Below are 25,020 nucleotides of genomic sequence, written 5' to 3'. Positions count from 1 at the left end.
TATTTAATATTTATTCATTACAGTAGGGTTATTTAACTTTAACTATTTAGACTATTTATTTGACAGTTTATTTATTCGCACAACATGTAAGTGTGGTACTCACTAAGTGGTTCGTTGTGCTTCTAATTTATTAAAGTGAAATTTTTACTTTGATTTTGTCTCAGTTTCTCCGGCATGTATCACGTCTGCTACAAACACAGCATACACTCAGCAAATAAGCTTTTATTAGACAGTGCAATATTCAGCATTGACAACGTTTTCAAAAAAGGATGTAATTAAGAAAGCATTGTGTCAATAAAAAAAGCAGCTTCAATAAATAAAAAATGTACTGTATACAGAAACAGTATAAATGATTATTTTTAGTTTACAGAGTGTACTCATAATGGTATATAACAAGGAAATCTATCAGGGAGTGCTTTAAATAATCAGAATATATTTGATATTTTTCTTTTTTTCCCCAAAGGTAAGTAGATCTTAGAGTTATTGCGTGCTCAGGAATTTGTAGGTTATTTAACATGTAAGTTTAAGGCCTACAACATCAAGTGTAATGAATACTCCAGATGATGAATGAGATCCAGTTACCATGTCCCCTTTGTCCGTAGTCACGGCCATTTCAGTCATTCATGTGTTCATTGTTTTCAAGTGATCTGACAAAAGGAAAACAGAATTGTGATTGGGCTTTTTTGTCTAGGGGTGTGGAAACAAAAAGTAACTTTTATTAAACAGAAAATCAGCTAATTGTGGTATTTACAGAGGACTATGGATGGAAACAGGACATAGAATACAACACATAGTCGAGGAAAGGTCTGATTTAGGCAGGATTTACTTCCCAGAGAGTGTTTTAAATACATTAGAAATACATTCTACAATCACAATCACAGTTTTATAACACCGTCACAACAATAAAGCATAATTATACTTACTGTGCAATTTGATCTAAGGGTATGAACAAAACAACAGCACTTAATACAAGATGCAGAAAGTATTGACATTTAAATTTTCCGACCCTCTTTCTCTTTCAGCCCAGTATGACATCATTAAGTTTACCTTGTAGCCAGTCCAGCCCTTCCTGAAGGCCCTCCCCTTTGATAGCATTGCTGGCACTGAAAAATAAGATGTCCAGGAGTTAATCTGCTTGTGACACACATTCACTTTCTCATGACTTTTCTTGGATCCTGGACATTTAAAGCTGTCAAGCTTTTAATCCATCACTCTACCATCTGTCTAATGAGTAACCAGGTGGAACACACACATACGCACTGATGGCATGTTGCCGTGCCCCATGAACCATAGACAAATCAAATAAACAGGAAGTGGCCGGGGAGCAAACGGTACACGTTATCTTTATTTAAGATTTCAAGCTGTAAACTTGGGGAGAATACAATGGAGTAGATAGGGGTGTGACGAGACTTGGCTCTGTTCAGTAAGGGCACTTCCTCGAAGACTACAAACACCTGAATGACTTTGGTAACAAATTACTCAACAGTGTCTCTGGAGGTGTTTTTATTGTGTGCTACTTCTCAGCATGGTGAACTCAGGGTGGCAGATAAATTACCAGATGTGCCAGGGCTTGTCTTTGATGTTCTCCAAACACAACATCTGTGAGACCTTGACAGAAGACATTGCATCCTGCAGATCTATCTTGTTAGCAAAAAATAATACTGGTATCCTTTTGCTGCGGATATCTGCATAGAAGAAAAAATGTCAAGACCAGTTTATCGTGATCTAAGAGCCAGAGGGAAAAAAAGCTTTTAGGAGGGATTTTTTGGTTTTTATTACACTACAGATAGTGTTAGATGTTGGACAGGATATCTTCAAATATGATCACTCTACTTGATGCTACCTAGATTAAAGCCACTAAAATGTATCAGTTCAAGCTTATAATGAATGGTGCAAATATTACTTAACTAGGGTTTAGATAACTGGCCTCATAATTCAGGCATTTTAAACAAGTTATACACACAATCTGCATCAGTTATATACTGTTTCTTTTGGTTTTTATACCCAGACAAACTAAATTGTGTAGAAAATGTGTCTAAAAACAAAGATTGTGTACCTTCATGGTTGAGAAGAGTGTCTAGCTCCTCTTTAGCAACAACCATTCTCAGCTTGTCACTGCTGTCAATGACAAATATGATGGCATGGCTCTCTCTACAGAAGTTAGGAGAAGGAGATGTACAGTGTCAGTTTTGAAAGTTTGAATATCTGACCAGCAAAAGGCTTGTTGTTCATGTTTGTTTGCCCTACTTGTAATAATGCTCCCACAGGTTCCTGTATCTGCTCTGCCCAGACATATCAAAGACTGTGAAGGACAGGCTGCGTGCAGAAAGGAGGAGAGAGGAAGGAGGAAAAAGACAGCTTAACATCATAAAAAACTGCTGGATTAGTCATTTTAAATATACTGTAAAATTGCGGAATTACATTCTACCTTGAACTCTTGAACTTTTCGATGTTGAAACCAATTGTTGGGACGATTTCTTGTGCCTGTGTCTGCATTCATCCCCGAGCACAAACACACAAAAACAGACAAGTAACGGCAAAAGTATGTCAACAACAAAATAGCATAATTAAAGTGTAATACGGGCTTTACCTGACTAACATGTTTCCACTCTTCTGACAATGGGCCTAAATGATTCGAATGCTGAAAACAAGCAACCAGTGAAGGACTGCAGCGAAATATAGATTGTGACAGGCCTTCGTACAGCGTGTTTACCAAATTAGCAGGTGTTTAGAAAAGATTTACACGTCTTAAAAGCCTCTCTACCTACAGGACCATAAACACAAATGCCTCTCAGTTCCACTTTAAAAAAAGATATCAAAATACCTCACTCTTGAAGCTCAGTTATGAACTTACATTAGGTGGTTTGAGCTGGTTGATGATGGTAGTTTTGCCGCTGTTGTCCAGTCCAAGACACAAAACGTTGACCTCTTTCTTCTTCAGGCCGAGCCAACCCGTCAGTTTATCCAACAACCCCATTACACTCAGCTGATGCTATGCCAATTAATTTTTCAACACATCATCCCATAGATGGTCTGATTACTGGGTATTAAATGTGTTCAGACTAGCAAAAAATAATGATAAACATAGCCGTGAATGTTCCTAGTACATGCCATGAATAGAGCCGCAAGCTGAGATGCTCCCTGGGCATCCCAGCTTGTGCAAGGTAATCCTATTAGGACGAATTAAGCTCGGTGAACCACCCGGCGACCTGATCATGAGGAGTATGGAGCTTCCCAGGCCCCCCGGCCTGATGCATTTGATTTATTACTCAAACACTCTGGAGGCCCCCACCCGCCTCAGATCTGGGCCCCCCTTGAAGGTGCAAAAACACATGCAAACAACAGCAGTTTATCATCAGCATCCTCTGCTCACTTAATGACGGCAGCCAAACTCTGTCATGCTTTACAATCTAATTAAATCCATCTGTTAGAGAATACTGTAGTTGAAAAAAATACAGAAAATAGGATATCTAAAATTTCACATTTGGCCACATTAATCTCATATAGAAGCATATTCTAAGACCTGAAATGTAAATTTTAATTAATTTAACATTCAATGGAACAATTCAGAAATGAGCACTCCTCTCAGCAGAAAGTATATAGCGTATCCAATCTGAAAATTATGCACGTAGTCTTTATTTTTTATTATTATCTAAGTAGTTAATATTTTAATCTTCTCATATAACAGTTTTGAAGCTGCTGAGTGGTCCAACAGCTCCATCTTTTGGTTATCAGTACCTTGTAAAATGTCAGGATAATTGCCTAGTTTAAAGAGAAAAGTCACATACATTTGACAATAACTTAAATGCAGATTAGAGAGATGGAGCTTAGTCCTTGAGCTTTGTTAAATCACGTTATCTTCACTGAGAGGACAGCCTGTCCTGTCTGACCGAAGAGACATTTTCCTTTCCTCGAGCCGCTCTGCGTCTCATTCAAGTGATAGTGAATGAAAACGAACCAAATGAAATGAGCAGTCAACCACCAGAACTGTTCATGTTTATTTGCAAATAAATATTCGCTGTAACTGCCTCTTACAGTGTGCAAGATCTACAACATCTCTTTGGAAATCATAGAAAAATAAAATACAAGAATTATAAGTATACTTGTACTTTGTACAAAAGAACGTTCTAACATTGCTCAGCAGTAGAACATGCTAAACAAACAGCATCTGATATTCCCCATATTCTGTAGAGCGGCGGTGACTGCAAGCGTGTGTGTGTGTGTGTGTGCGCGTTTGAATGTGTGCTGTGCGTGCACCTTTCCTGCTCCTGAAGGCCTGGATGCATGACTGCGCCGTGACCGAAAGGCACAGATCTTTGTATCCAGTTTGCCCTTGACATTAATCATTGAGCTCCAATTCTTATTAAAACCCACAGCTGTAGATGGGAGGTTATTCTCATACAATTCAGACTAATGGCTAGGTCCTGTGACTGCACTGAAACTTATAAACGGCTTGCATGGTCCGCAGACTGTAAGGCATTCTGTGTCTGTTTGTGTGTTTTTGAGCATTTGTGTTTGTTACTGTCGATGTTACAATGACACATGATGAGTTATGATGCTGCTGTTTATGTTGGTTCTCCCTCTCTGGCGAACACATCTGTCCTAACCTCACGTAACTAAGACTACAGACGTTTTTCACACCGATTTCCATTAACCAGCTTTTAGCTACTTCTGCTGCCTCCAGCTCTAAGTACTTTTATTCTTCACCACTGCATATTCTCAGCTGACTTAAGAGTATGAAGAAAATGTTCATCTCAATGGCAAACATCCAACAACATGACATCTACTGCCAGTTTGAAATTAGGCTATGTTTATGTACACAGTTTTCCCATATCACAATCTTTACACCATCACAATTACTCCATCTGGTGATCTTGCGCCCCAGATGAGCTATTCTCTGACATCATGGATCAGCTTTGTCTCTGAAGTGCAAACCTCTGTCAGTACTGTCTGTGTGAGTGTGTGCAAGAAAAAAAACCAATAACAGCATGGAAGAATTTCATCATATAAGTCCCTGTTAAGTTTCCAACCAAACGTCTCTCCTCTATAGCTAAGCTCTGTGAACATTCATATATTAAGACAGTGGAGATTCGTGTACTTTCAGGCAATGTATGACATTCACAATCCAAGTAAATAAATAAAGAATCCAAAACAAAACAGGCTGATCGCACTGGTTCATCTAAAAGCAACAGATCCAGTTTTGCAAGCTTTGGGTATGACACTAAAACTGACGGATGGTGTTATGTGAGCCTCATGTTTGTATGTCAACAAGAGTTCTCTCATTGCACAATTCTTCATCTTTCTCTGAGATACTGAGGTGACTGCATAATACTGTATTGCTGTTTTTGATTAAAAAACAAACAAACAAACCAATTTTCTGTAAAATCAAATATCTAAATAAGATCCAGATTTACTAGGGCTTTCACATACAGGACTGCACATATATTCATATTAGGTTATAATAATTATTATTACTTGTCTATACACTTTTAAACATTCATAAACTTCCCGCTTCTTTCTTCAAGTATTAGTGTACCAGATTCTCTGGAGAGAGGGTAACTAAAGCAATCCAAATAAACCTTTATGATAAAATATCAAACTCCAAAATAAAAAATATTGAGGATATATATATATTTTTTTTCAAAGGACAAAATGTTTCCATTGCACACCCGATAGCAGCTACATGAGCACATAACTCAGAGCAGAAAGAAAAAAAAAGAACATACAAAGAAAAAGAATCAGTAGATTACATTTGCAAATCTACACCTCTAGATATTGTTGCGCCACACACAAAGTACTGTTGTTGCAACAAGGCATTACATTCCCCTAAGTGAAGGCCTGGGAGAGCCTGAACAGTCTATCAGGCTGAAATAGTCTGGAAGAACCAGGCATACTGTGTAAGGGGTGTATAGTAAAAAAAGTTTGTTACTGTAGAACGTGAATGAGACCAGGGGAGAGTCTGCTGGAGTAGTCTGTCCAATGACCTCCTGTATGAGGGGTTAAGACCCAGGCACAGGCTGTAGACTGTCTGTCACATGGTCTAGACCTCACTTCCATCTGGTCCATCTATCTGTCCATCCCAGGTTATAATAAAGGGCGTCCTTATACATGGAAACCCTTCTCGTGTTCGTGCAGTAGCTGAAGGTGAAGGGTCTGTATGCTGCTGATGATTCGCCTCTGGTGGCCGATCAGCTCCACACCAATACGCCTCACATCTCTAGGCCGAGAGGGGAAAAACAAGCACACAAGGACACATGCAGAAAACACTTTAACTGTGTTAGGACTTCTCATTGAAGGTAATTATTTGATCACGTGTCACCAATTAGATGTGCTTTAATCTTAAATTATACAACTAGACAAAAGAACGACCAACATTTGCAGTCACTGAGATGAATATATTTCCTGATAATTAAAAAAATTAATTGATTATAAGTTTGAATATGTGACCCCACTCTAAGTCATACTAATGATTTAGGGGTCTCAAAAACTCACAAAACTTAGCAAAATGAACCTGAAGTATAAAAGTATTCATGATACAACAAAATGGGTGCTGTCAGTGTATGTTACTGTGCTAGATTAATATCAGATTGACTTGATATTAATAGCACATTAATATGCAAGCAGCATGTGTCTGCATATGTGTCTGTTCTTTTCTCCATGAGTGTTCATCCAATCTACTTTAAAACTTGGAGAGTGCATGGCTGAGCATCGAAGTAAGTGCAGTGTGGAGTTGTTTGGATGAGTGGTTCTTATGTCATGGCTAAAATCCATTTTCAGTTACGCAACCAGCTGCCTGCAAGACCTTCAAGGAAAATGAGTAAATTGTAGTCATGCTGAGTAAGACCACCACAGTCTGTAGAGAAACACTGCAGTGAAATTTGGATACAGCTTCAATTTTTGGGCAAAACTACCATGATACAGAGACATTAAACTACAGAAATTGCTCAGACATGGAAACTGATGCCATATAGCTTCCGGTGCACAGATTTTATTCTGATGTTAAGGAGGAGGAAGCCAGAGTACCCGGAGGGAACCCACGCAAACACAGGGAGAACATGCAAACTCCACACAGAAAGACCCTGGCCTGATGGTGGAATTGAACTCAGGACCTACTTGCTGTGCGGCAACCGTGCTAACCACCGCGCTGCCCTATATTTTATACAGACGAATAAAAAAAGGCAATATTTGTCTAGAATATAGTGAAATAAATGTGAAAAGTAGCGTAACATTAAAACATTACATTACTATAGAATTATCTTACTTTACATCATTGCCTATCCTTGTGATTTCTACCTATCTATACAAAGTTTTCTCTGGGAGCTATAGAACAGCTTCACAGACTGAACTGCACTTCTTGTAACATGCAAACTTGACATGCTTTCGTGACATTTAAAAAAACGGTTATATTTGAGCTGTTCTACTCACTCAATACTCATCCTCGCCACTGAATCCAATGTGTTGTAGCCTGCTGCCATGAAATTGCTCTTGTACTGACTCATCTTGATGGAGTCCAGCCAGTCGCCGACAGAGATGAACATTGGGTAGTCCATTTCCTCCCCCGGAGATTCTGGTAGACTAATGCAAAAAGAAAAAAGAAAAGAAATAAAGGTTAATGTCATAGTATGTCCATATTCAGTCATCTCAAAATTGAAAAACTAGTGAAAGCATCAAAAAGTTCTTAGTGTGTCACTTATTTTAGGTGTAGGAGTGAAAACGTTTGTCAGTGTTCAAGGAAAATAACTCATACTCTGTCCTGGAGTAAGAATACTCCCACAGAAAAACACATTCACTGGTTCACTGGTCATTTTTAGCCAGAGTGCATTTCCTTTAATTCATTTCATGGCACAAAAAGTTTTTCAGTACTGTACCTCTGAATGTCCTCTACCAGCGGCAGCAGGCTGCTTGGGTTACGGATTAGTTTATCCAAGAAAGAAACTATATCTGTAAACTTTGGTCGATGATTCCTCTCCTTCTGCCAACAGTGCAGCATTAGCTGGTGCAGGGCTACTGGGCAGCCCATTGGTGCAGGGAGCCGATAGCCCTCTTCGATGGACAGAATCACCTGGAGAAAGAGTTGGACGTGGTAAATGGTCTAAATCTGGCTGAAGACTGCCATTAAACCAGTCTGGTTAAAAGTTAGAGATTTCTTTGTGATTTATATCAGTTATACACATGACAACGTTCCAAGATAGCAGACCAGTTTTGGCCTCTTGGCTACTTACAGCAGCTCAATTAGAACACTGGCAAATGCTGTGTGCGCCAGATGTTGCACAAAAGTCATTAGCTTGGCTTGACATGGATTACGCCAAGTGTTTTGTGGCTAGAGGTGGCACAAATGCCAGAACACACCTGACATCTGGCTCATAAAAGGTGGCGCTGTGGCAGAATAGAGGCAGCCAGACTCATTCTCCTTCAACACCATCAGTCAAAGCCAAATGCGGCACATAAAACAAAAAAAAAAATGCAGATTTGGGCCACATTTAGGCTAAACCTTCAGTGTGATCTCTGTTTTGTTTCCTTTCACATACTGGTTTAGAGTTTTGTTATGTTATTATTGTATTTATGCCACATTATCAGTCACTTTTCACTTGTTCTTCAAATTATCATGAGTTCAGCTGACAGTGTGTCTTAACATCCATACGTTATCTCCTCAGATCCCCTCAAGGAAAGTGGCGTATCTACAAGTATCTTTGTAGCGAGCAGTGGTAAGTGGCTGACCAGGATGAGACAGTCTTTGGCAGATTTTTGTGGCTTGGCTGGCCTTTTGACTTAGAAAGCACTTCTAAGCAATTCCCAAACAGCACAAATCCTCCCCAAACCTGGGGACCTTAGTGAATGTGTGTGCCGGGTCGTCTGTGTATGTATGTGTGTGAGTCTGTCTGTAAAGGGTTGAGGGGATTACAGTCGAGCTTTCACACTCAGCGGAGAGAGGGATGGATATGCTTCCACCAAGGTCCTTCCAATCCCTGACCACAGCCCAGGGATCAGCGGGTTGCTCAGCTGCACTGAATCCACAGCTATAAACTCTCCCTTGATTGGCCCGCAGTCCTCTGAACCTCTCACCTTTACTGCTCTTTCCATTCCCTCTTACTCATCTTTTTTATCCTTTGGGTGGATATCACCAGTATCTTTGTTCCTAACCTCGATTCTCTCAGAGGTAGGTTTTTGATGTGAGCAAATAGTCATAGAGCAGGTGAAAGGGCATCGACTTTAAGAGATATAATGGAAAACAAACTTAAAATTTACACAGTGAAGCAGGAACGGAGGATCTGAAAAGTCAATATTATTGTGGATTGAGGTTAAAGGAGAGGTTTGTGAGAGAAAAACGTCTCATCAATATAACTCTGAGCAGAACACATGAAGGAAACAGTGATTCAAAAGCAAATAGTACAGAGCAATCACACTCTACAGGTGTTTTATATGCTTGACATACTGCATTGATGAGAACATTTAAAAATGAAAGCAATTACCTAGAAGTTTTTTCAATAAAACAGGTGGTATTGCATGTTAACACTGGTTGCCACCAGCCATAAAGACGAAAATAGCAGCAAAGTATCCTCTAGTTGCTACCACAGTGTGTTGCTACTATTGCTGTGCAAAATCATGTTGGAGACAAAACAAGACCAACTTTTGGCTTCTTGCCACTCACAACAAATGATGAAACCTGTTAGGTCAGGTTAGCCATTCAGTCAGTAGCTGTTGGTCCCACATGGACACATTTTAATGGTGCATCCAACTTATGAGCTATGTCAACAAATTACTACTGTATGTAGCAACAATTAAAATCAATAAATCAAGCAGTATTTCCAAATTTTATTTTTAATTTAACTGAAAAGTATAAAAAAGATTATTTTATATGAATCCTGATGGTGTACACAGTGACATCTGCTCCAAAAGCAAACAACAGCGATCTCGAAAACACTGATTAAATACAGAAACAAACATTACAAAACGAAACAACCCCCAAAATAACAGTTTTGGCCTGACCACTTACTTAAAAACTGTCTGGCCTCTCCACTCCTCACAAAATATAATTTTTAAGAGTAGAGATATCTTTATTCTGCAAGTAGCCTCCAGCTACAATTCCAGTTCAGGTAACCATGACCTGTAATACCACATGCTGGAATAGGTGTTACACGTTCTCTTGGTATACCTCGTGTAAAATATGCTTATCTTTTACACATGTAAAGTTAATTTTACAGGATAAAGAGTGAAATTAAAATAAAATAATGAAATGCCGAAGTAATAAACTGAATGTGCAATTTATTTGCTTCACAGCATCAAAATCCAATTTCAGAAAATCTTACATCATGTATCTTGAAGTACATTATATTAAAAAGACAAGCTCTATATTTTTATCATGAAGTCCTGCTAGTTTTAATAGTTTTTCTCCTCATATGACAGGAATACTCACATCCTGATTGGACATCTCCCAGTATGGTCGTTCTCCATAAGACATCACTTCCCACATGACAATGCCGTAGCTCCATGCATCACTGGCCGAGGAGAATTTTCTGTATGAGATGGCCTCAGGAGCTGTCCATCGAATTGGGATCTTACCACCCTGCTCATGAAAAATAAAAGGTAAAACAAAGCCACACATAAATAATGCAAGCACACATATGAGCAAAATGCCAGCATATAGTAAATGCATCCCTCAAGTTTATTAAAGTCCCCAAAGTTACATCCACTGTTGAAACCATTTAGTTCAGACTAAAAATACTTGGAAAGTCACTAAACTTCAGTTATAATGTGTAAAACAGGCTGTACCTTCCACTGAGGTTTTTCTACTGCGTTTGATGCAACTTGGACTCCTTGTACAAATATAAAGTAAGATGTACTTTATTGTAGCATCCAGTACATCTGTCCTCTCTGTTTCACACCCTTTTTGTGAGATATGCTGTGTTCCTTTCATCTCGAAAGTCTGATGTCAGAGTAAAAGAGCAACGTCACATTTGAGCAGTAGTAATCACAGAAACGGGCAGCGTGGAGACGTTCAGCCGATAATATAAAGGTTTAAGGTTGGTAACATCTGAGGTACAATGCCATACCTCTTTTATGTGCTTAAACGCCACAGCAGGACGTTCACAGATATAGCCTGGTCGGTGCTTTGTGTATGGCATATGTAGTAATTCACAAATGCACAGCGGTGACAGTACAGATTACAAATTCTACAGTTTTACTGCTGTTTACATGTGCTGCTGCCTTTTGGATTGCAGAATCAGGGTCGGTGTGGGTGCTCTGACTTTCCAAGGTGGAGTTTATTTAAATTTAATAAGTGAATAATTATCAATTGCACCGCCTAATTAATAAATTAGGGAGTGCAGGGCATATGGTACCTAAGTGCCAAGTCCTCTTGTATTATTTGCAGTAAAGGTTTCAGTGCTTCTAGCTTTTGTTTTGGGTGTTTTTTTTCTTAGTGTTCATTGTTATTCTTCCATTTATGACCTTTTGCAGTTTTGGGATCTTGTCTTTTGTCTGCTTGTTCTTTTTGCCCTCACTGACTGCCTCCAAGTGTACGACCATTTCCTGTTTTCAGATTAAAGATCTGGATTTTTTAGCTCTGCACATTTTTGCATTCGAGTCATAATTTCAAACTGAATGTGCTTAATGTGCAATTGTCCAAATAGGTAGGGTAAATATGCCTGGACTCTCTCATCCTGTATGATATAACAACAGAAAGTAGTCTTCAATAATGCTGCTGTCACTGTGCTAAATATTCTGGTTTTTTTGCCTCTTTTCTCCCCTTTCTCCTTTCAGCTCACCTCACCTTTCACTTCCCTTTTTTGGATTTCAACCACAGTGTTGTGAGGCAGAAAGTTCAACTTGGAGCCGTAAACACAGCATTTCCCTCACACAAAAACCTCAATACAAACCAGGAAATGGAGGTCACTGTGGGCTCAGACAGATTTAGCACATGAGCACTGAAAGTTTCACTTTTGCAATTTAAGGCTAGTCCATCTTTTGCTTGCCTCGGCCGGTAAAGCAGGAAAATCTAAATTAAATCAGCCTAATCTAGTTGGAGCAATGCATCGGGTTTCTTATACAGATAGCATCAGCATACACGGTAAATAGAACCGTTTAATTGAAAATTCAAAACTTTTAGTGTCATATTTCATTTTTGATTTTCATTTTACTTTTCCACACTGACATCTGGGGATTTGTTTGAGTGAAACAATGATAAGAAGCAACAGGTGCTGAAAGAAAAAAGATCCACAAGACTCTCGTCTCCTCGCTTCAGTATTGATGTGTTTTTGAATACTAGGTTTCTGGAGATGCAAAGTTTTCAGAGTACGTGTAGAAGCTACTTTGGAAATCCGTTTTTCTTTTTTGATACTGCCATACTAGTCCAACCTAACAGCTAGGGAACAGCTGCTAGGTTGGACTTCCGTGCCTTTTGCGGTTTAAAACTTTCAGTCTCTGCTTCTAATGAGATTCGCTACCAAAGCCAGATTTACACCAGCTGGCTGTGAATAAGACTGGAGTGAGGGTAAACTTTTATCATGGATATTACTGTGCTGCTGTAGCTATTGTCGAGGCTCAGATCTCCTCACTAACTTCTCATTACCTTTCCTCACTATCCCCTGTGTTTCCTTTGTCTCTCCTTGTGTTTTCAGTGTCTCTGTTTTATTTTGGTAATCACTTTCTATGTGCCTCTTTGGTTTTGTTTCCTTTGTTTTCCTGCCTCTATGATTGTCTGCTTTGCACTTATTGTCCACCCGTGCCTGATCCCTATTCGCTCCTCATGTGTATATATTGTTCAGCGTCTCCCTTGTTAGTCGTCAGTCTGTCTGTTCTGCAATCGATTACACTTCCTGCTTACTTTCTTTGCCTGCTCATCTCTTCATGTTTCAGTGATATCCCCTCTGAATTTGCTCCTTGTTTTTCATCTTTTGTTTAGATTTCTCTTGGCTTTACCTGTCAATATTTCACATCTAGCAATTTTTGAGGCGATAAAATGCAACGATGGAGAAACAACTTAAAAAAACAGAAGCTTTTTATGCATTACAGCCTTAGTTTCCTAAAATGGTTCAACATTAAAATCCCAGGAAAATAATGGATCGATGCAACCTCAGTGCAGGTCCTAACAGTAACATTTTTCCCAGTTGTGACATAGAACAAAATGATTTCAGCTTTGTGAAAAGCTGTAATAAATTAGCAGCAGCTGCTTGGTTTATGAGGGCTGAGTTATTGGAGGGTGTCAGGTGTACCGTTGTGGTGTAAGCTGCCTCCGGGTCGTCCTCCAAGACTCGGGACAAGCCGAAGTCTGACACTTTACACACCAGATTGCTGTTGACCAGAATGTTTCGAGCTGCCAGGTCTCGGTGAACGTAGCCCATATCTGACAGATACTTCATGCCCGAAGCGATGCCACGCAGCATGCCAACCAACTGGATGACGGTGAAGTGACCATCATGTTGCTAACAGGAAGAATAGGATATTGAGGAAAGTATGGGGTCAGAGAAAGAGAAGGCAGAAAAAGGAGGGTAAGGATGGATAAAGAGAGCAAGACAAAGAAAATTTACTGACAAAAAAGAAGAAGAAACTAGTTTGTTCAGAATTAAGCTGAGCAGCAAACTGAGAGGAGAGTCTGCTACAGTAAATACATTACATAATTCATATAAGTGATGAGTCACAAATGTTACTAGAAGTGATCTCGCAAAGCCTTAAGTGCAAAGGCATGCAGAGGCAGTAAAAATATGTACAGCAGAGATTTTGAGACTATCTGAGGAAATAATCATGCCTGAGTTCTGCGACACTCCAACACTTACTCTCAAAAATGAGTCCAGTGATCCATTTTCCATGTACTCCACCACGATCATAACAGGCCTGCCTGCAAAAACACACAAAGACAGCACATACACCGTGTTTATTTCAGAATATTTCTGTGGCATTGTGGCCCGTTTACAGTGTAGGGTGGAGGATAAGATCGAAGGAGCTTGGCAGAAATGGAGTGAGACTCACAATGTCTGTGGTCCAAAGCACATGCTGTTTATAAAGGCTGGATCTAGCCACCCAAATGTCACCAGTTGGCCTCTTAAGTCGAAGAAGTGAAGTGAAGGAGTCCTGCCTGAGAAACTGAGTATGCTGCTTGCTCCTACCATAGCTACTTGCTATTCATAAGGTAAACATGGCCTTCTTTGCAGTAAATACTAATTGTATATTCAGTCTGTAGTATTAGTTCAGTTTGCATGTTTTTGAAATAAAATTTGATTATGTTTGGTTCTGAAACAACCATCTAAACTCGGCCAGACTGTAAAGCAGACTTCAAAGTGAAGCGTGCATTAAACATACAATGAGAATGATCTTTTATTTATGGAGAAGACAGCTAGTAGTCTAAAGCAGTTAAAGAATTAGATTAAACAGATTAATTATGAATTTTCTGATAAAAGAAGAATATTGCATGCTATCTCTCATGCCATCCTACATGATCCACTGATCATCTAAAACATTATAATTGAATTAATGTAGAAAACGCATTATGCTTATAAAGAGCGGCTGACAAAATTACAAAGTATTTCAATTATTTTAAATTTAGTTACTATTTCAGGAAATCCAGGAGGGAAAACAACTTGAAAAAAACAACCTCACAGAACATGAGCAGTTTATTGATGCATCAAGTCAAGCTGCTCAATTGATAAAATCTGTCCGTTTCAAAATACCCAGCCGGTCAGTTGGGACCGTATTCAGTATTCAGTCCATGTATGACACGAAATATTAGTTAGAAAAAATGTAAGCCCAGTTTCTCTTTCCAAATGTTTTTGTTTCCCCACCGAGGATCCCTACAGAGTTACTGATTGACTGGTTTACAGCTAGAAACCAACTGTCTAAGGCCTGTTTTCTGGTGAGCTGTAAACCCTCCTGAACTGCTGGAAGAGAAAGACAAGTATTTGATTGGTGAAGAGACACCATGTTATTACACTTTCAGTTCATGTAATTTTTAAAACTCACACAGGAATATGAAAATGACATGACGGAAGATGGAATATTTTACAGACATTTATATAATGGGGTCTCTCAACACAGTTTCAGGTGAGTATTTGCCGTTTCATAATTCAACAGACGACTGCCGTCTTACTTTTAATGTCTATCCAATATTCCTAGTTTTCCACATTTTTTTTCTGTTTCAAGGATATTTATAGATCTTTTTTTACGAGAAGGGAGACAGCAATATATGAACAAACCACAAGGTTTGGACACTTCTGATATATGCATATAATACTTGAAATGCTTACAAAATGATGCACATTGTTATGTATTTTTTCATCTGAACTGATGAATAATAGTGCGTAACAAGCTGAAGGACAAACCTAAAACTTCAGTTTTGGGGTCAGTGTTTTAGCTCAGTAGAGACAGTAATAGTTTGATTAGGTTGACACAATAATGTGACTTAAACCTATTTAAATGTCAAATCTAATTTGAATTTAAATGACTTCTCATTTACAAGTTGGACTATAATTTGGACAATATAGCAGTGTGTTTACAGGCACTAACATAATTGAGTTTTTGTGCATCTGGATAGTGCAACTGTGCTGGATTTTGACAGAAAAAAGCTAAATTGTTAAAAAAAAAAGACAGGCAGCATAAGGAAGTCTGCCAGCTTTGGGCTATAATCTCAATGACAATATTTGTTATTGTTTGAGTGACTACAACATATTATTAGTAAGGCATACTGAGCCAAGACACGTTTCTTGTATTGTATCATGTGCAGCTGCTGAAAGTGAAAAGTTTAGAGGAGTAATTAGACCATCATTCCTTCAAATGAAAAAATCATTCAGTCAAAACAGAAAGTTTTCACAGGACTCTGCAGTCCTTTGAAAAAACTACTCCGCATGATTCAATAGCTTGTAATAATTCCTTTATTGCATTAACAATCCCTCACATCACTGCGGAGGAATTTTGGCCTGGCCCACTCTTTTTTTTTTTTTTTTTTTTTACAAAACTAATTCAGTTTACTGCGGTTGGCAAACATGAATTCATGGATAGCTCTTTTAAGGTTTCCCCTTAGCACCTCAGTTAAGTTGAGTCCTGGACTTTGACTTTGCAACAACTTGATTCTTTTCTTTTTCAGCCATTATGGTGTAGATTTTCTAATATACTTGGGATCATTGTCCTGTTGCATGACCCAGCTTCAGTCAATCTTTAGCAGTCGGGCCGATGGTACATATGAGTCTCAGTTGCTTTGGTTGAACAGTTCATGATGGACTCATTGACTGCAAGAGGCCAAGGTCATATGACTGCAGAACCAGTCCAAACCATCACTCCTCCACTACTGTGCTTGGTAGTTCATGCTGATGTGCTCTGTTTGACTTTGGCCAAACTTGATGTTGTGCATTATGGCCAAACATCTCCACTTTGGTCTAGTCGAGCTAAAAGACACTGTTCCAGCAGTGGTTTGCTCAGATGCAGCTTTGTAAATTTGAACTATGGATGTTTTTTTTGTGAGCTTCCCAACTTTTAATATTTTTCTTATTGCACAATCATGAGCAATCATGAACATTTAAAATGGTAACTGAGGCCCGCAGATTCTGAGATGTGGCTCTTGAGTTTTTTAAAGTTTGTCTGAGCATTGCATGATCCGACCTTGGGGTAATCTCTCAAGGACTGGGAAGATGCCGTTGTATTAATACTCACCTGAATGCTCCAGACCAGCAAACTGCCCAAACATCTGCTTTTATAGATCTAGTTGAATTTGATGGTGGTCAATATTTGATTAGCAGTATATGGCTACTACTTATCTACTTATCCTCCTAATTCCCACGGGAGCTGTAAGGGTGTACTTAGTTTTCCACAGGACGTGACTGTAAACGTAAATTGCTTTTGCACTTTTTACAAAAGAAAAGATTAAAGATGCTAAATGACAGGTTGATTTGGTGAATGAATGCTGGGTTAACTTTTATAACGGCTTTGAACAGCAACTTTTCCAAAAGAAGTATGCAAAACTGTCTGAAGTATGAGATAATTATAAAAATAACAGATGGTGCGAGTTATGGTCACTTGAGCACCAGCATTTCATTGTTCCTATGGATTGCTAATGAAGCATCTTCCACTTTGGTTTAAACAGAAATTGCAAACGCTGCAGGCTTAGAACATTTCTGTTAAACAGAATGTGCTTGGAGCATTTCCACTGGAAGACCGAGCACCTGTTGTCAATGGTGTTGTGTGATGAAATAATCTCTGAAAGTCTACTGTGGTATTCAAATCGGCAAGCCAAACAACTTAAAATAAACACACATTCAGGAATAATATGTGTTGAGCTTCATAATGTATAATCCAGTCACAAAAATGGAAGACATGGAGTATATATATATATATACACAGGCATATGGCTAGATAAGTAAAGCCTTGTTTTTGCTGAACTCTATCACCTGAGACCAAATGAGCACATGTTTTTGTTTAAATCTGCAAAAGCCTATCACTTTTAAATATCATCCCTCCTTACACAAATCCAGCAGGGATAGACAAGAAATTATTTGATCAAGCTTGGCTTTCCCGAGCTAATTAGCAAGGTCTGGAAACAATATATAGTTATGCAGTGCAGCGCCTGAACAAAAACAAACGCACCTGCTTGCCAGAATCTAATGTGTCACCTGTTATTTCAGAGCAGGTATAGCAGTCAGTCACAGCACAATACTCTCCATAATTAGTCTCCGAAGAACAACAACAGATGGAAGGAGTGAAAGATGGAGAGAGTGAGAGAAAAGACAAAGACAGACAGGTGAACACAGATAGGATACATACAGCCTCTACATACAGTCTGATGCCCCACTGCAAACACAAATGACTTTTAATGTATAGGGTGCTGTATGCATATGTTCACTTTTGAATTCGCAGTCATGGAAACAGGTTTATTCAGATATAAGATATATACTTATATATCAAATTTAAAAGTTGAGATTATTTAAAACCTTAAGAAAATATGAAACGTACAAATGGACCAGATGCAATATTATGACTAGAGAGTGATCTCAATGGCTTTGAAAGAGGTGCTATTGATAAAAGATGTCTATTCAGCGCAGGCAGACACAGTTGTTGACCTCTGATGTGATGAAAGGTTTCTCAGTCACAGTCACTGAAAATGTTTTTAGAGTCTTACCGCACAAGTCAGCTCTGTGCTGTTGGGAGGACTTTTTTCCACTCACTCTCTTCAGAGATGTTAGTGCATGAAAACGCTTAAATACGTGGCTGCAAAAACCAGCCATCATTGCCTTAAATGTAATAATGACAGTATTGGCTCAGAAACAAACAAACAAAAAACCCTTATCGCCTGGGTTTTTATCACTTGGGGGTCAGAGCTGAGGAGTGTCCTCTATTTGCATTCACAGAGGGATTGAAAGTCTTCAGGGGACACATTTATATTCACAGCGATGTCTCAGTTTATACAACCCCTGTAAAAACAACCATATGTTGCACAGGGTGAGCCCAGTAAAACAGAGCTCGTTAACAAGTCCACACTCAAACACTCACGCACACGAGTTTTGTAGGTAAAATGTGTTTCTTCACAAAAACAGGAGACTTACACAGCCATGCAGCCCCGGCCACTTGCAAACAAAATGCACACATATACACAAATTTACACAATAAGTAAGCAGAAATAGTGACATTGAGCCACGTATAAACAGAGCAAAGTCATTTCACATGGTGACTAATTACTCAGTATGAAAAAGTCTGTTCCAGCCCTAAAGATTGTTTTTAGAGCAACCATACAAAAAAACAAACAAAGAAAAAAACAACCAAAAACCCAAAGGTGGAACTTTATTGCTTTATAAGCAAAATGCTTAATGTTAATTCAGGATTTTGCGCAGACTACAACAGACAGCCAAACTGTTGGGGGGGAGGGGTCTTCTTTCTTTTTGATAAAAATATAGCAGCAGAGTTTCAAATGTTTATATGATGCAATGTTCTTTTCTTTAATTCTACATGGAAAAACGCCAAACTCATTAGGCTCGAATGTGCAGAAGAAGCAGTAGACTGGGTTTGAGTTTGTGTGTTGGCAGTGAATACAGCAAAGCAGCAGCAGTATGGGGGAGCGACGCGAGTTATGAAGAAAAGATTTATCTCATAGCTTAAAAATACAGTTTTTCATCAGCGGCATCAGTTGTGTACAGGCTCCTCCATAAATCACTGCCAACTATGTTTCAGACTATATTAGAAGAACGTACTGAAGAGGTGACACTGCATGTACATTGGAGCGATTTGAATTTGCCTCAAGTAAGCAACCTCTCTCACAATCCTCCTTACTTTTTGTGACCACGCCCTCCAGCCTGATGATGTTAGGGTGGTCAAACTGGCCCATGATAGATGCCTCACGCAGGAAGTCCCACCTCTGACGCTCAACATAGCCTCCCTTTAGTGTCTTTATCGCCACGGCAATCTCCTTCTTCCCTGGTGTTCTCAGACGGCCGCTGCACACTTCTCCAAATTCACCTGGAGAACACACACACACACACACACACACACACACACACACGGAGCTCAATAAACTCACTTGCATCTTCACTTCCTGACTACTTGCCTAAACCTAACTTTAAATGAAGTCTATCCAGATTTAATGATTTATGCAATGCAGACTTACTTTTTTAATGCCATATGAGTATATAAATACGCATAGACGCACACATAAACACGATACGATGTATATCAGAAAGTGTCGCGGCATCAGCAGGTAATGCAGCATACCACCTGGGGGCAGTGTTGGAGTTCCCATTTAAACTTCAGCCTTATTAGCTTTGCTCTGATTAGGTTAACTTCATAACATTCTCTCTTTCACCTTCTAAAAAAAGCCTCAAGTCTATTCTTACATTTCCTTTTGTTCTCTAAACCTGTTAAAGTTTTAATATTCCAACAGCGTGTGTCAAGAAAATGACAGGGAGAAGCTGGCAGATGAAAAAGGCATCCTCTTTAGTATATACAAAGGAGAAAGAGAGAGGCGTTTAGAGTGGTAAAAACTGATAATCTTATATACACATTTAAAACTATTGTTATCCAAAACAACATGAAATGATACTCTTGTGATCACAGGAGAACATTGTGTCAGTGAGCAAGTGTATAAGAGTGTGTGCACGTCTGCGTGAGCATACCGGCTCCGATCACCCTCTCAATGCGGATCCTGGAGGGGTCGATCTCCTTGGTGAATTCGTGGACAGCCTGCGTGGGATCTTCGTATGTATCAGGATCCACGTAAGTCTTTATTCCTGGGAAAGGGACTGTGGACAAACACAGCGAGTAATCAATACAGTGAAGTGGCGTACATGCAGTTTGTTTTTTGTGGAGTTTACTGATGGTACGGCTGCAACTTCATTATGCATGCTTCAAATACTACACAATCAGTGGTACTTGTACCCCACGAGGTAGTTTTACATTCACTGAGGGAATGTGGAAAGGATGAAAATAAACACACTCATGGGATTACTGATCTTTAGTTAAGTGTGGCAAAAACCAACCGCTATAATAAGCTGACTGCACAGGACCCAACATCCTTGTGTTATCGCTGAAAGCATGGAAAACAGTTTGCAAACACACAGATACGCTAAAGAGAAAATGAAAGAAATGATTGAAATATCCAGCTGCCGACAAAAACATAGTAAAAAAGCAGACAAACCCACATTCACACAGTCTACCTATCTTAGATAAATCGATAGGAGAAAGCTCTAAATTGTTTTTATTTTTTATATTTATTCCATCAGCACTGGATCATAGGATGTTATATAAACAAATTCAACTCTCTCGAGACAAATGGCTTCAAACACATCCTCCCACTTCCATTTATTACGAGCTATGAGACAACGAGCACAAATCTTTGGCTAAATCCCCGCAGGGCAGCACACTGAGCACCGAACCCTCCTTTAACCGTGGCAGGCTTTTAGCCATTATTTAAAGCGACCCTTCACCCTGCCGAAGTGTCCTTGAGCAAGTCAGCGAGTCTTTAACAAGCTGCTGCTGGTCTGGCGCTGACCCTCGCCTCCCAGCGGAGAGCTCCCAGACAGAAGCTGTGCTTCTCCTTCAGGGATCGATAGAGTATCACAAAACAAAAAAACAACAACGAGTTGTCTCAGAGGCACGAATCGACACAAGCAAAATGCCAAGGACCCGGTTCCCCTTTCACAGCTTCTGCTCAGCATCTCACACTGTGCTGCTGAAACAGGACACAGGAGATATGCACTGTATTTCACAGCCGATTGTAGCTCTGTGTCCTCGATCCAACCGTCCTCTTTGAACAGTCCTCATTTCTCTTTGTCTTCTCTTCTCTTTCTGTACCTTTCAACCCTCATCTTCATTTGAGTCTCCCTTTTTTGTTTATCCTCTAGCAAATTTCCCTCACCTTGTCACCATCGTCTTCATTTTACTGCTCAACTCCCTTTCAAATCTCTCTTTCTCTCTCTCTCTCCAGTTTTCACTTCACAGCTCTCAATTCAATTTGTGATTTTCATGTCAGGAATGAAAAGTTGGGCATAAAAGATATAAAGCAACAGAAAAGTACTGGAGTGCAAAAGCTGACAGCTCAGAGATGCAGTTGTCATGTGTAACCAGATTAAGAAAAAAATAATATGAAATAATAAAAAAGCTCATAAAGCTCATGCTCATATTAATTGAAACTTAAGTGGACATAAGAAGGAAGACAACAGATGAAGGAAAGAAGAAGAAACAGACAGATGAAAGAGCATGCTAGTGGCTCTATTAAATAAATACACGTGACAAAAGCGGGTAGGCATTTTTGTATTCTGTAAAAGCTCATGGTGAAGTCGGTGCAAAATTCAATATGCAAAGGAACAAGAACAAATGGGAAATGATCCATACAGAAGTACGTGGTGCATGTTGAATGCAAAGTGAAGAGAGGTGGCTCTTAGCTCCCTACTATGGCTCTCAGACTCACTTCAGATTTATTCCCTGTTTACTGGCACCACGTTAAATTAAACATGTCACTTTCTAGACAAATATTTGGTCATTCAGACACAAGTAGTGTTAAAACCAGCTTCAAAAAGAGTTTGTTCCTTACTTAGAACTTATTTAGCAGATATTGCAAAGTCAGGCAATAGGCATAGAAAACAAAGGAAAAGGAGAGAGGCAGCTTGATTGATTTACCGTGCCCATTCTGATAATTCGCCCTTCTTTTATCCTCCGAGGTCATCTTGGCCTTGAAGTACCACTGACACCTGGAAAACACAGAGAATGACTGATTGAGTAAAAACTTTATCAGATGAGCAATAATGTGACTTTTATTGGGATAGTGGGGGGTATTGGGACTAAATACAGAGACATTTGAGGCATGTCATTAAATAAATCCTGAATTGATCCCTATGGGTGAATTCCACAAAAATAAAGATGAAGGCAGATGTCTAGCCTTCAGGGTAAAAAGGTTTTATTTGTACATGCAGTCTTCATGTTCTGGTGATCATTGAAATGAAAGTAAAAAATAAAAAAAAGAAGCCTGGATAAATACCCAGAATGCATTTCAAGATGGCTGCAGAGTGCTTTGTAAATACACTAGTCAGTGGAACTACTGGCGGCCATCTCTCTCTCCCATGTTATCACATACCGATGGCATCTTTACACTGTAACGCTTGAGTACCTCTTTGCCTTAATTTTCCCTCAAAGCCTGACAAAGCGCTCTGCTGGTGTCATCACAATTGGTTGACCCTGATAACCAATGACCCGTAACCGTGGTAACCACGGAGAGAAATTTGCATTTTAAACGTGCCTTACGTACTGAAAGCTTGTATGTGAACCTAAACCGTGATTTTGGGCTTAACGCTTTAACCAATCGTTTGATTTAAAGAATATTAAGAAGTAAACAGCAACAGAAGAGATGGCATCAAAAAAAATAAAGTAAAAATAAACGAAAATAAAAGGAAACAACAAGATGAGTTGCTCCCTTTTGTTTGTAGGCCTTTTATATCTTCATGTTGGGAATCCAAGTTATAAGGCTATCATTGTGTGGGGAAAATAAAGCCAAAGAGGTATCCCTTGCATTACATTACATCTAATCAGATGGGGTTCCTGACAAATCATGACTGGACAACAAGTAGAAAACCAAAAAGTGTGGATTTGTTGTTTGCGTTACTTTTTTGATAAAACCATTAAAATGCTTCTCCGAGGATGATAAAGGATCATGCTACTCTAACACAATTACTTTTCATTTGTTTAAGTAAGGGATGCTTGCTTCTTTCAGCTGTTACATAATCTTGCTCTAACCAATTCTCATGTCTTTAGGCTACTCCCAAAATAGATTGTGGTATTGTTATCATTTTATAGTGCTCTCTGGATCATGCTGAATTACACATCCCTATCTACTTGTCACAATCACCATAAAGTTATGTGCTGCACAGTCTGACCCTTATACACAGTTAAGCGTCTGCAAAAACAGCTTGATATAAACAACACAAGTCACGGAGCTCCGTGCGTAATGTTGGTGTTTTGAGTTCTTATGTGCAACTTTTTCAAGCAGCGAAAAACAACAAAAAATTCCCAAACAATTACTGACAACTTAAAATGATCGTTCCTGTCTCTCTACATACTCAAACATATGCGGAGATTGAAAGATGATCAGTTTTAGACTCTCTCCTCAACATTTCTGTTTAAAAACACTGCAGTGAGCGGGGTCAAACACCAGCACAATGAGGCAAAATTCTAGCTTATACAGCTGCCAACTAAAATAACCCCACAGCACCAGATTGCTTCATCATTGCAGCTTATCATTTGAAATAAATGTTCAGCGACATACGTAGTCTGGCTCTGAGTTAGGTTAGATTGTCTGCTGATAAAATAAAGATGGAGGTGGTTTCATCTCATTCAGGGGACTGGCTCTGCAGCTAAAAAATATAATGCAAGAGACACACATGCAATTCACAATTTGTGAGAAAATGCAAAGAAAAGTGACATCTGTTCAGTGAGAACTACACGCAATGACCCTTAACCAAAAGGAACAAAGAAAATTTAAAGTTTTCTCTACATTCGACTGTTGGAAATAAAAAACTACGTAAAATCTCTCTCGTCCTCCTGTGTGTGTGAGTGTGTTTGTGGGAGAGTTTATCTGGGCACTGACAGACTGAGAGACAGCCAACAACAGATAAAGAGCTGCTGCCAAGAAAGTCTGAAAAGCTGAGAGATTAGATGACAGCATCTGCAAAAGACCACAGATGACTTTATCCAAATAGATACTTGGATGTTACTCTGAAATCAAAAATCCAAAAAAACCACAAAGGAACTTTTTCCGAGTTATATTTATGGCAAAGTGCTGCATATGGACAGGTTTGAAAAAACTGCATGGTATTGAGGCACTGAGAGTGAAATGATGAATTGGTAACAAAGAAGGTTTGCTATAAAGCTATGCTTGAGAGAAAATAGTTTTGTGGTGCACTGAAAGATGGCTGCTGAGGGAGTTATGTCTTTGGCTTGCCAGTAAAACAATGTAATGCATGAAAATGTCATTAAGGGGTTAGAGTTAGTTCTGTAAGACTTTGCACAATGACATGATTTTTAATATTTTTCGCCTCTTTAAACCACCAAAGCAGATTCGAAATCATACAATCAAGAGATGATTGCAGGGCAGAATTTCAATGTGGGGTAATAAAACAACTGCATTAACTTTTTAGGAAATAATTTTAATACACAGCCCTCAGTTAGTAGCTCAGTTTGATGGCCAGATGAGGCCCATTTACTTACATTTCATGGCAGATAAAAGATCTGAAGTTAGTGCTGAACCATCAGAAACGTTCTCAGAAAGAATGCACTGAAAACCAAAGGCCCTGAAAGACCACATAAGATGACTAGTCCGCAGTCAAGCGGTACCTTCATGAATGGAAATACAGAGGGTTTAGAACAAGATACAAAGAGCTGGTTACAGTCAAGATTAGATTAAAACATCAATGCTATGCCATGGGCATGTCCATGGCTACCAATGTAACCAGGTTCCTAGTGGTTACTGATAATTTGAGTGCTTATAGAAATAGCAGGATGAAATCTGAAGGGTACATGGCTATACTCTCTGCTCAGATTCAACTAACGGCAGATTCAACTGGT

General features: G+C 39.1%; 2 protein-coding genes across 6 annotated transcripts in view; both read right to left on the bottom strand.

The window, feature by feature from the left end:
* Positions 1-206: 206 nt before the first annotated feature.
* LOC113008151 (ADP-ribosylation factor-like protein 6) lies at positions 207-3,174 on the bottom strand. 5 transcript variants are annotated; one of them, XM_080290345.1, is made up of 8 exons: positions 2,855-3,174; positions 2,591-2,641; positions 2,429-2,490; positions 2,248-2,316; positions 2,057-2,151; positions 1,556-1,685; positions 1,048-1,103; positions 207-936 (listed from the first exon to the last, which is right to left on the bottom strand). In XM_080290345.1, exons 1-8 carry the CDS (start codon positions 2,975-2,977, stop codon positions 920-922), a joined length of 603 nt encoding a protein of 200 aa, XP_080146471.1. In that variant the 5' UTR covers positions 2,978-3,174; the 3' UTR covers positions 207-919. The 5 variants fall into 5 exon arrangements, with proteins under 5 accessions (XP_080146471.1, XP_026001140.1, XP_080146470.1 ...); XM_026145355.2 differs by having other exon boundaries at positions 207-647; positions 2,855-3,173; XM_080290344.1 differs by having other exon boundaries at positions 207-1,103; positions 2,855-3,173.
* Positions 3,175-3,979: 805 nt separating this feature from the next.
* LOC113008222 (ephrin type-A receptor 6-like) overlaps positions 3,980-25,020 on the bottom strand; it is a 182,410-nt gene continuing 161,369 nt past the window's right edge. The window contains exons 9-17 of the mRNA XM_080290340.1: positions 22,084-22,154; positions 20,082-20,207; positions 19,243-19,428; positions 13,773-13,834; positions 13,212-13,421; positions 10,415-10,564; positions 7,869-8,062; positions 7,426-7,575; positions 3,980-6,217 (exon numbers count right to left, since the gene is read on the bottom strand). Coding sequence (XP_080146466.1) covers positions 6,103-6,217; positions 7,426-7,575; positions 7,869-8,062; positions 10,415-10,564; positions 13,212-13,421; positions 13,773-13,834; positions 19,243-19,428; positions 20,082-20,207; positions 22,084-22,154 — 1,264 coding nt within the window. The 3' untranslated portion in view covers positions 3,980-6,102. The remainder of the gene's footprint in view (positions 6,218-7,425; positions 7,576-7,868; positions 8,063-10,414; positions 10,565-13,211; positions 13,422-13,772; positions 13,835-19,242; positions 19,429-20,081; positions 20,208-22,083; positions 22,155-25,020) is intronic.

Source organism: Astatotilapia calliptera, chromosome 16 (genome assembly GCF_964374335.1).
Source record: "Astatotilapia calliptera chromosome 16, fAstCal68.1, whole genome shotgun sequence".
In the NCBI taxonomy this organism is placed as follows: Eukaryota; Metazoa; Chordata; class Actinopteri; order Cichliformes; family Cichlidae; genus Astatotilapia; species Astatotilapia calliptera.
This window is presented reverse-complemented; position numbering and strand designations above follow the sequence as displayed.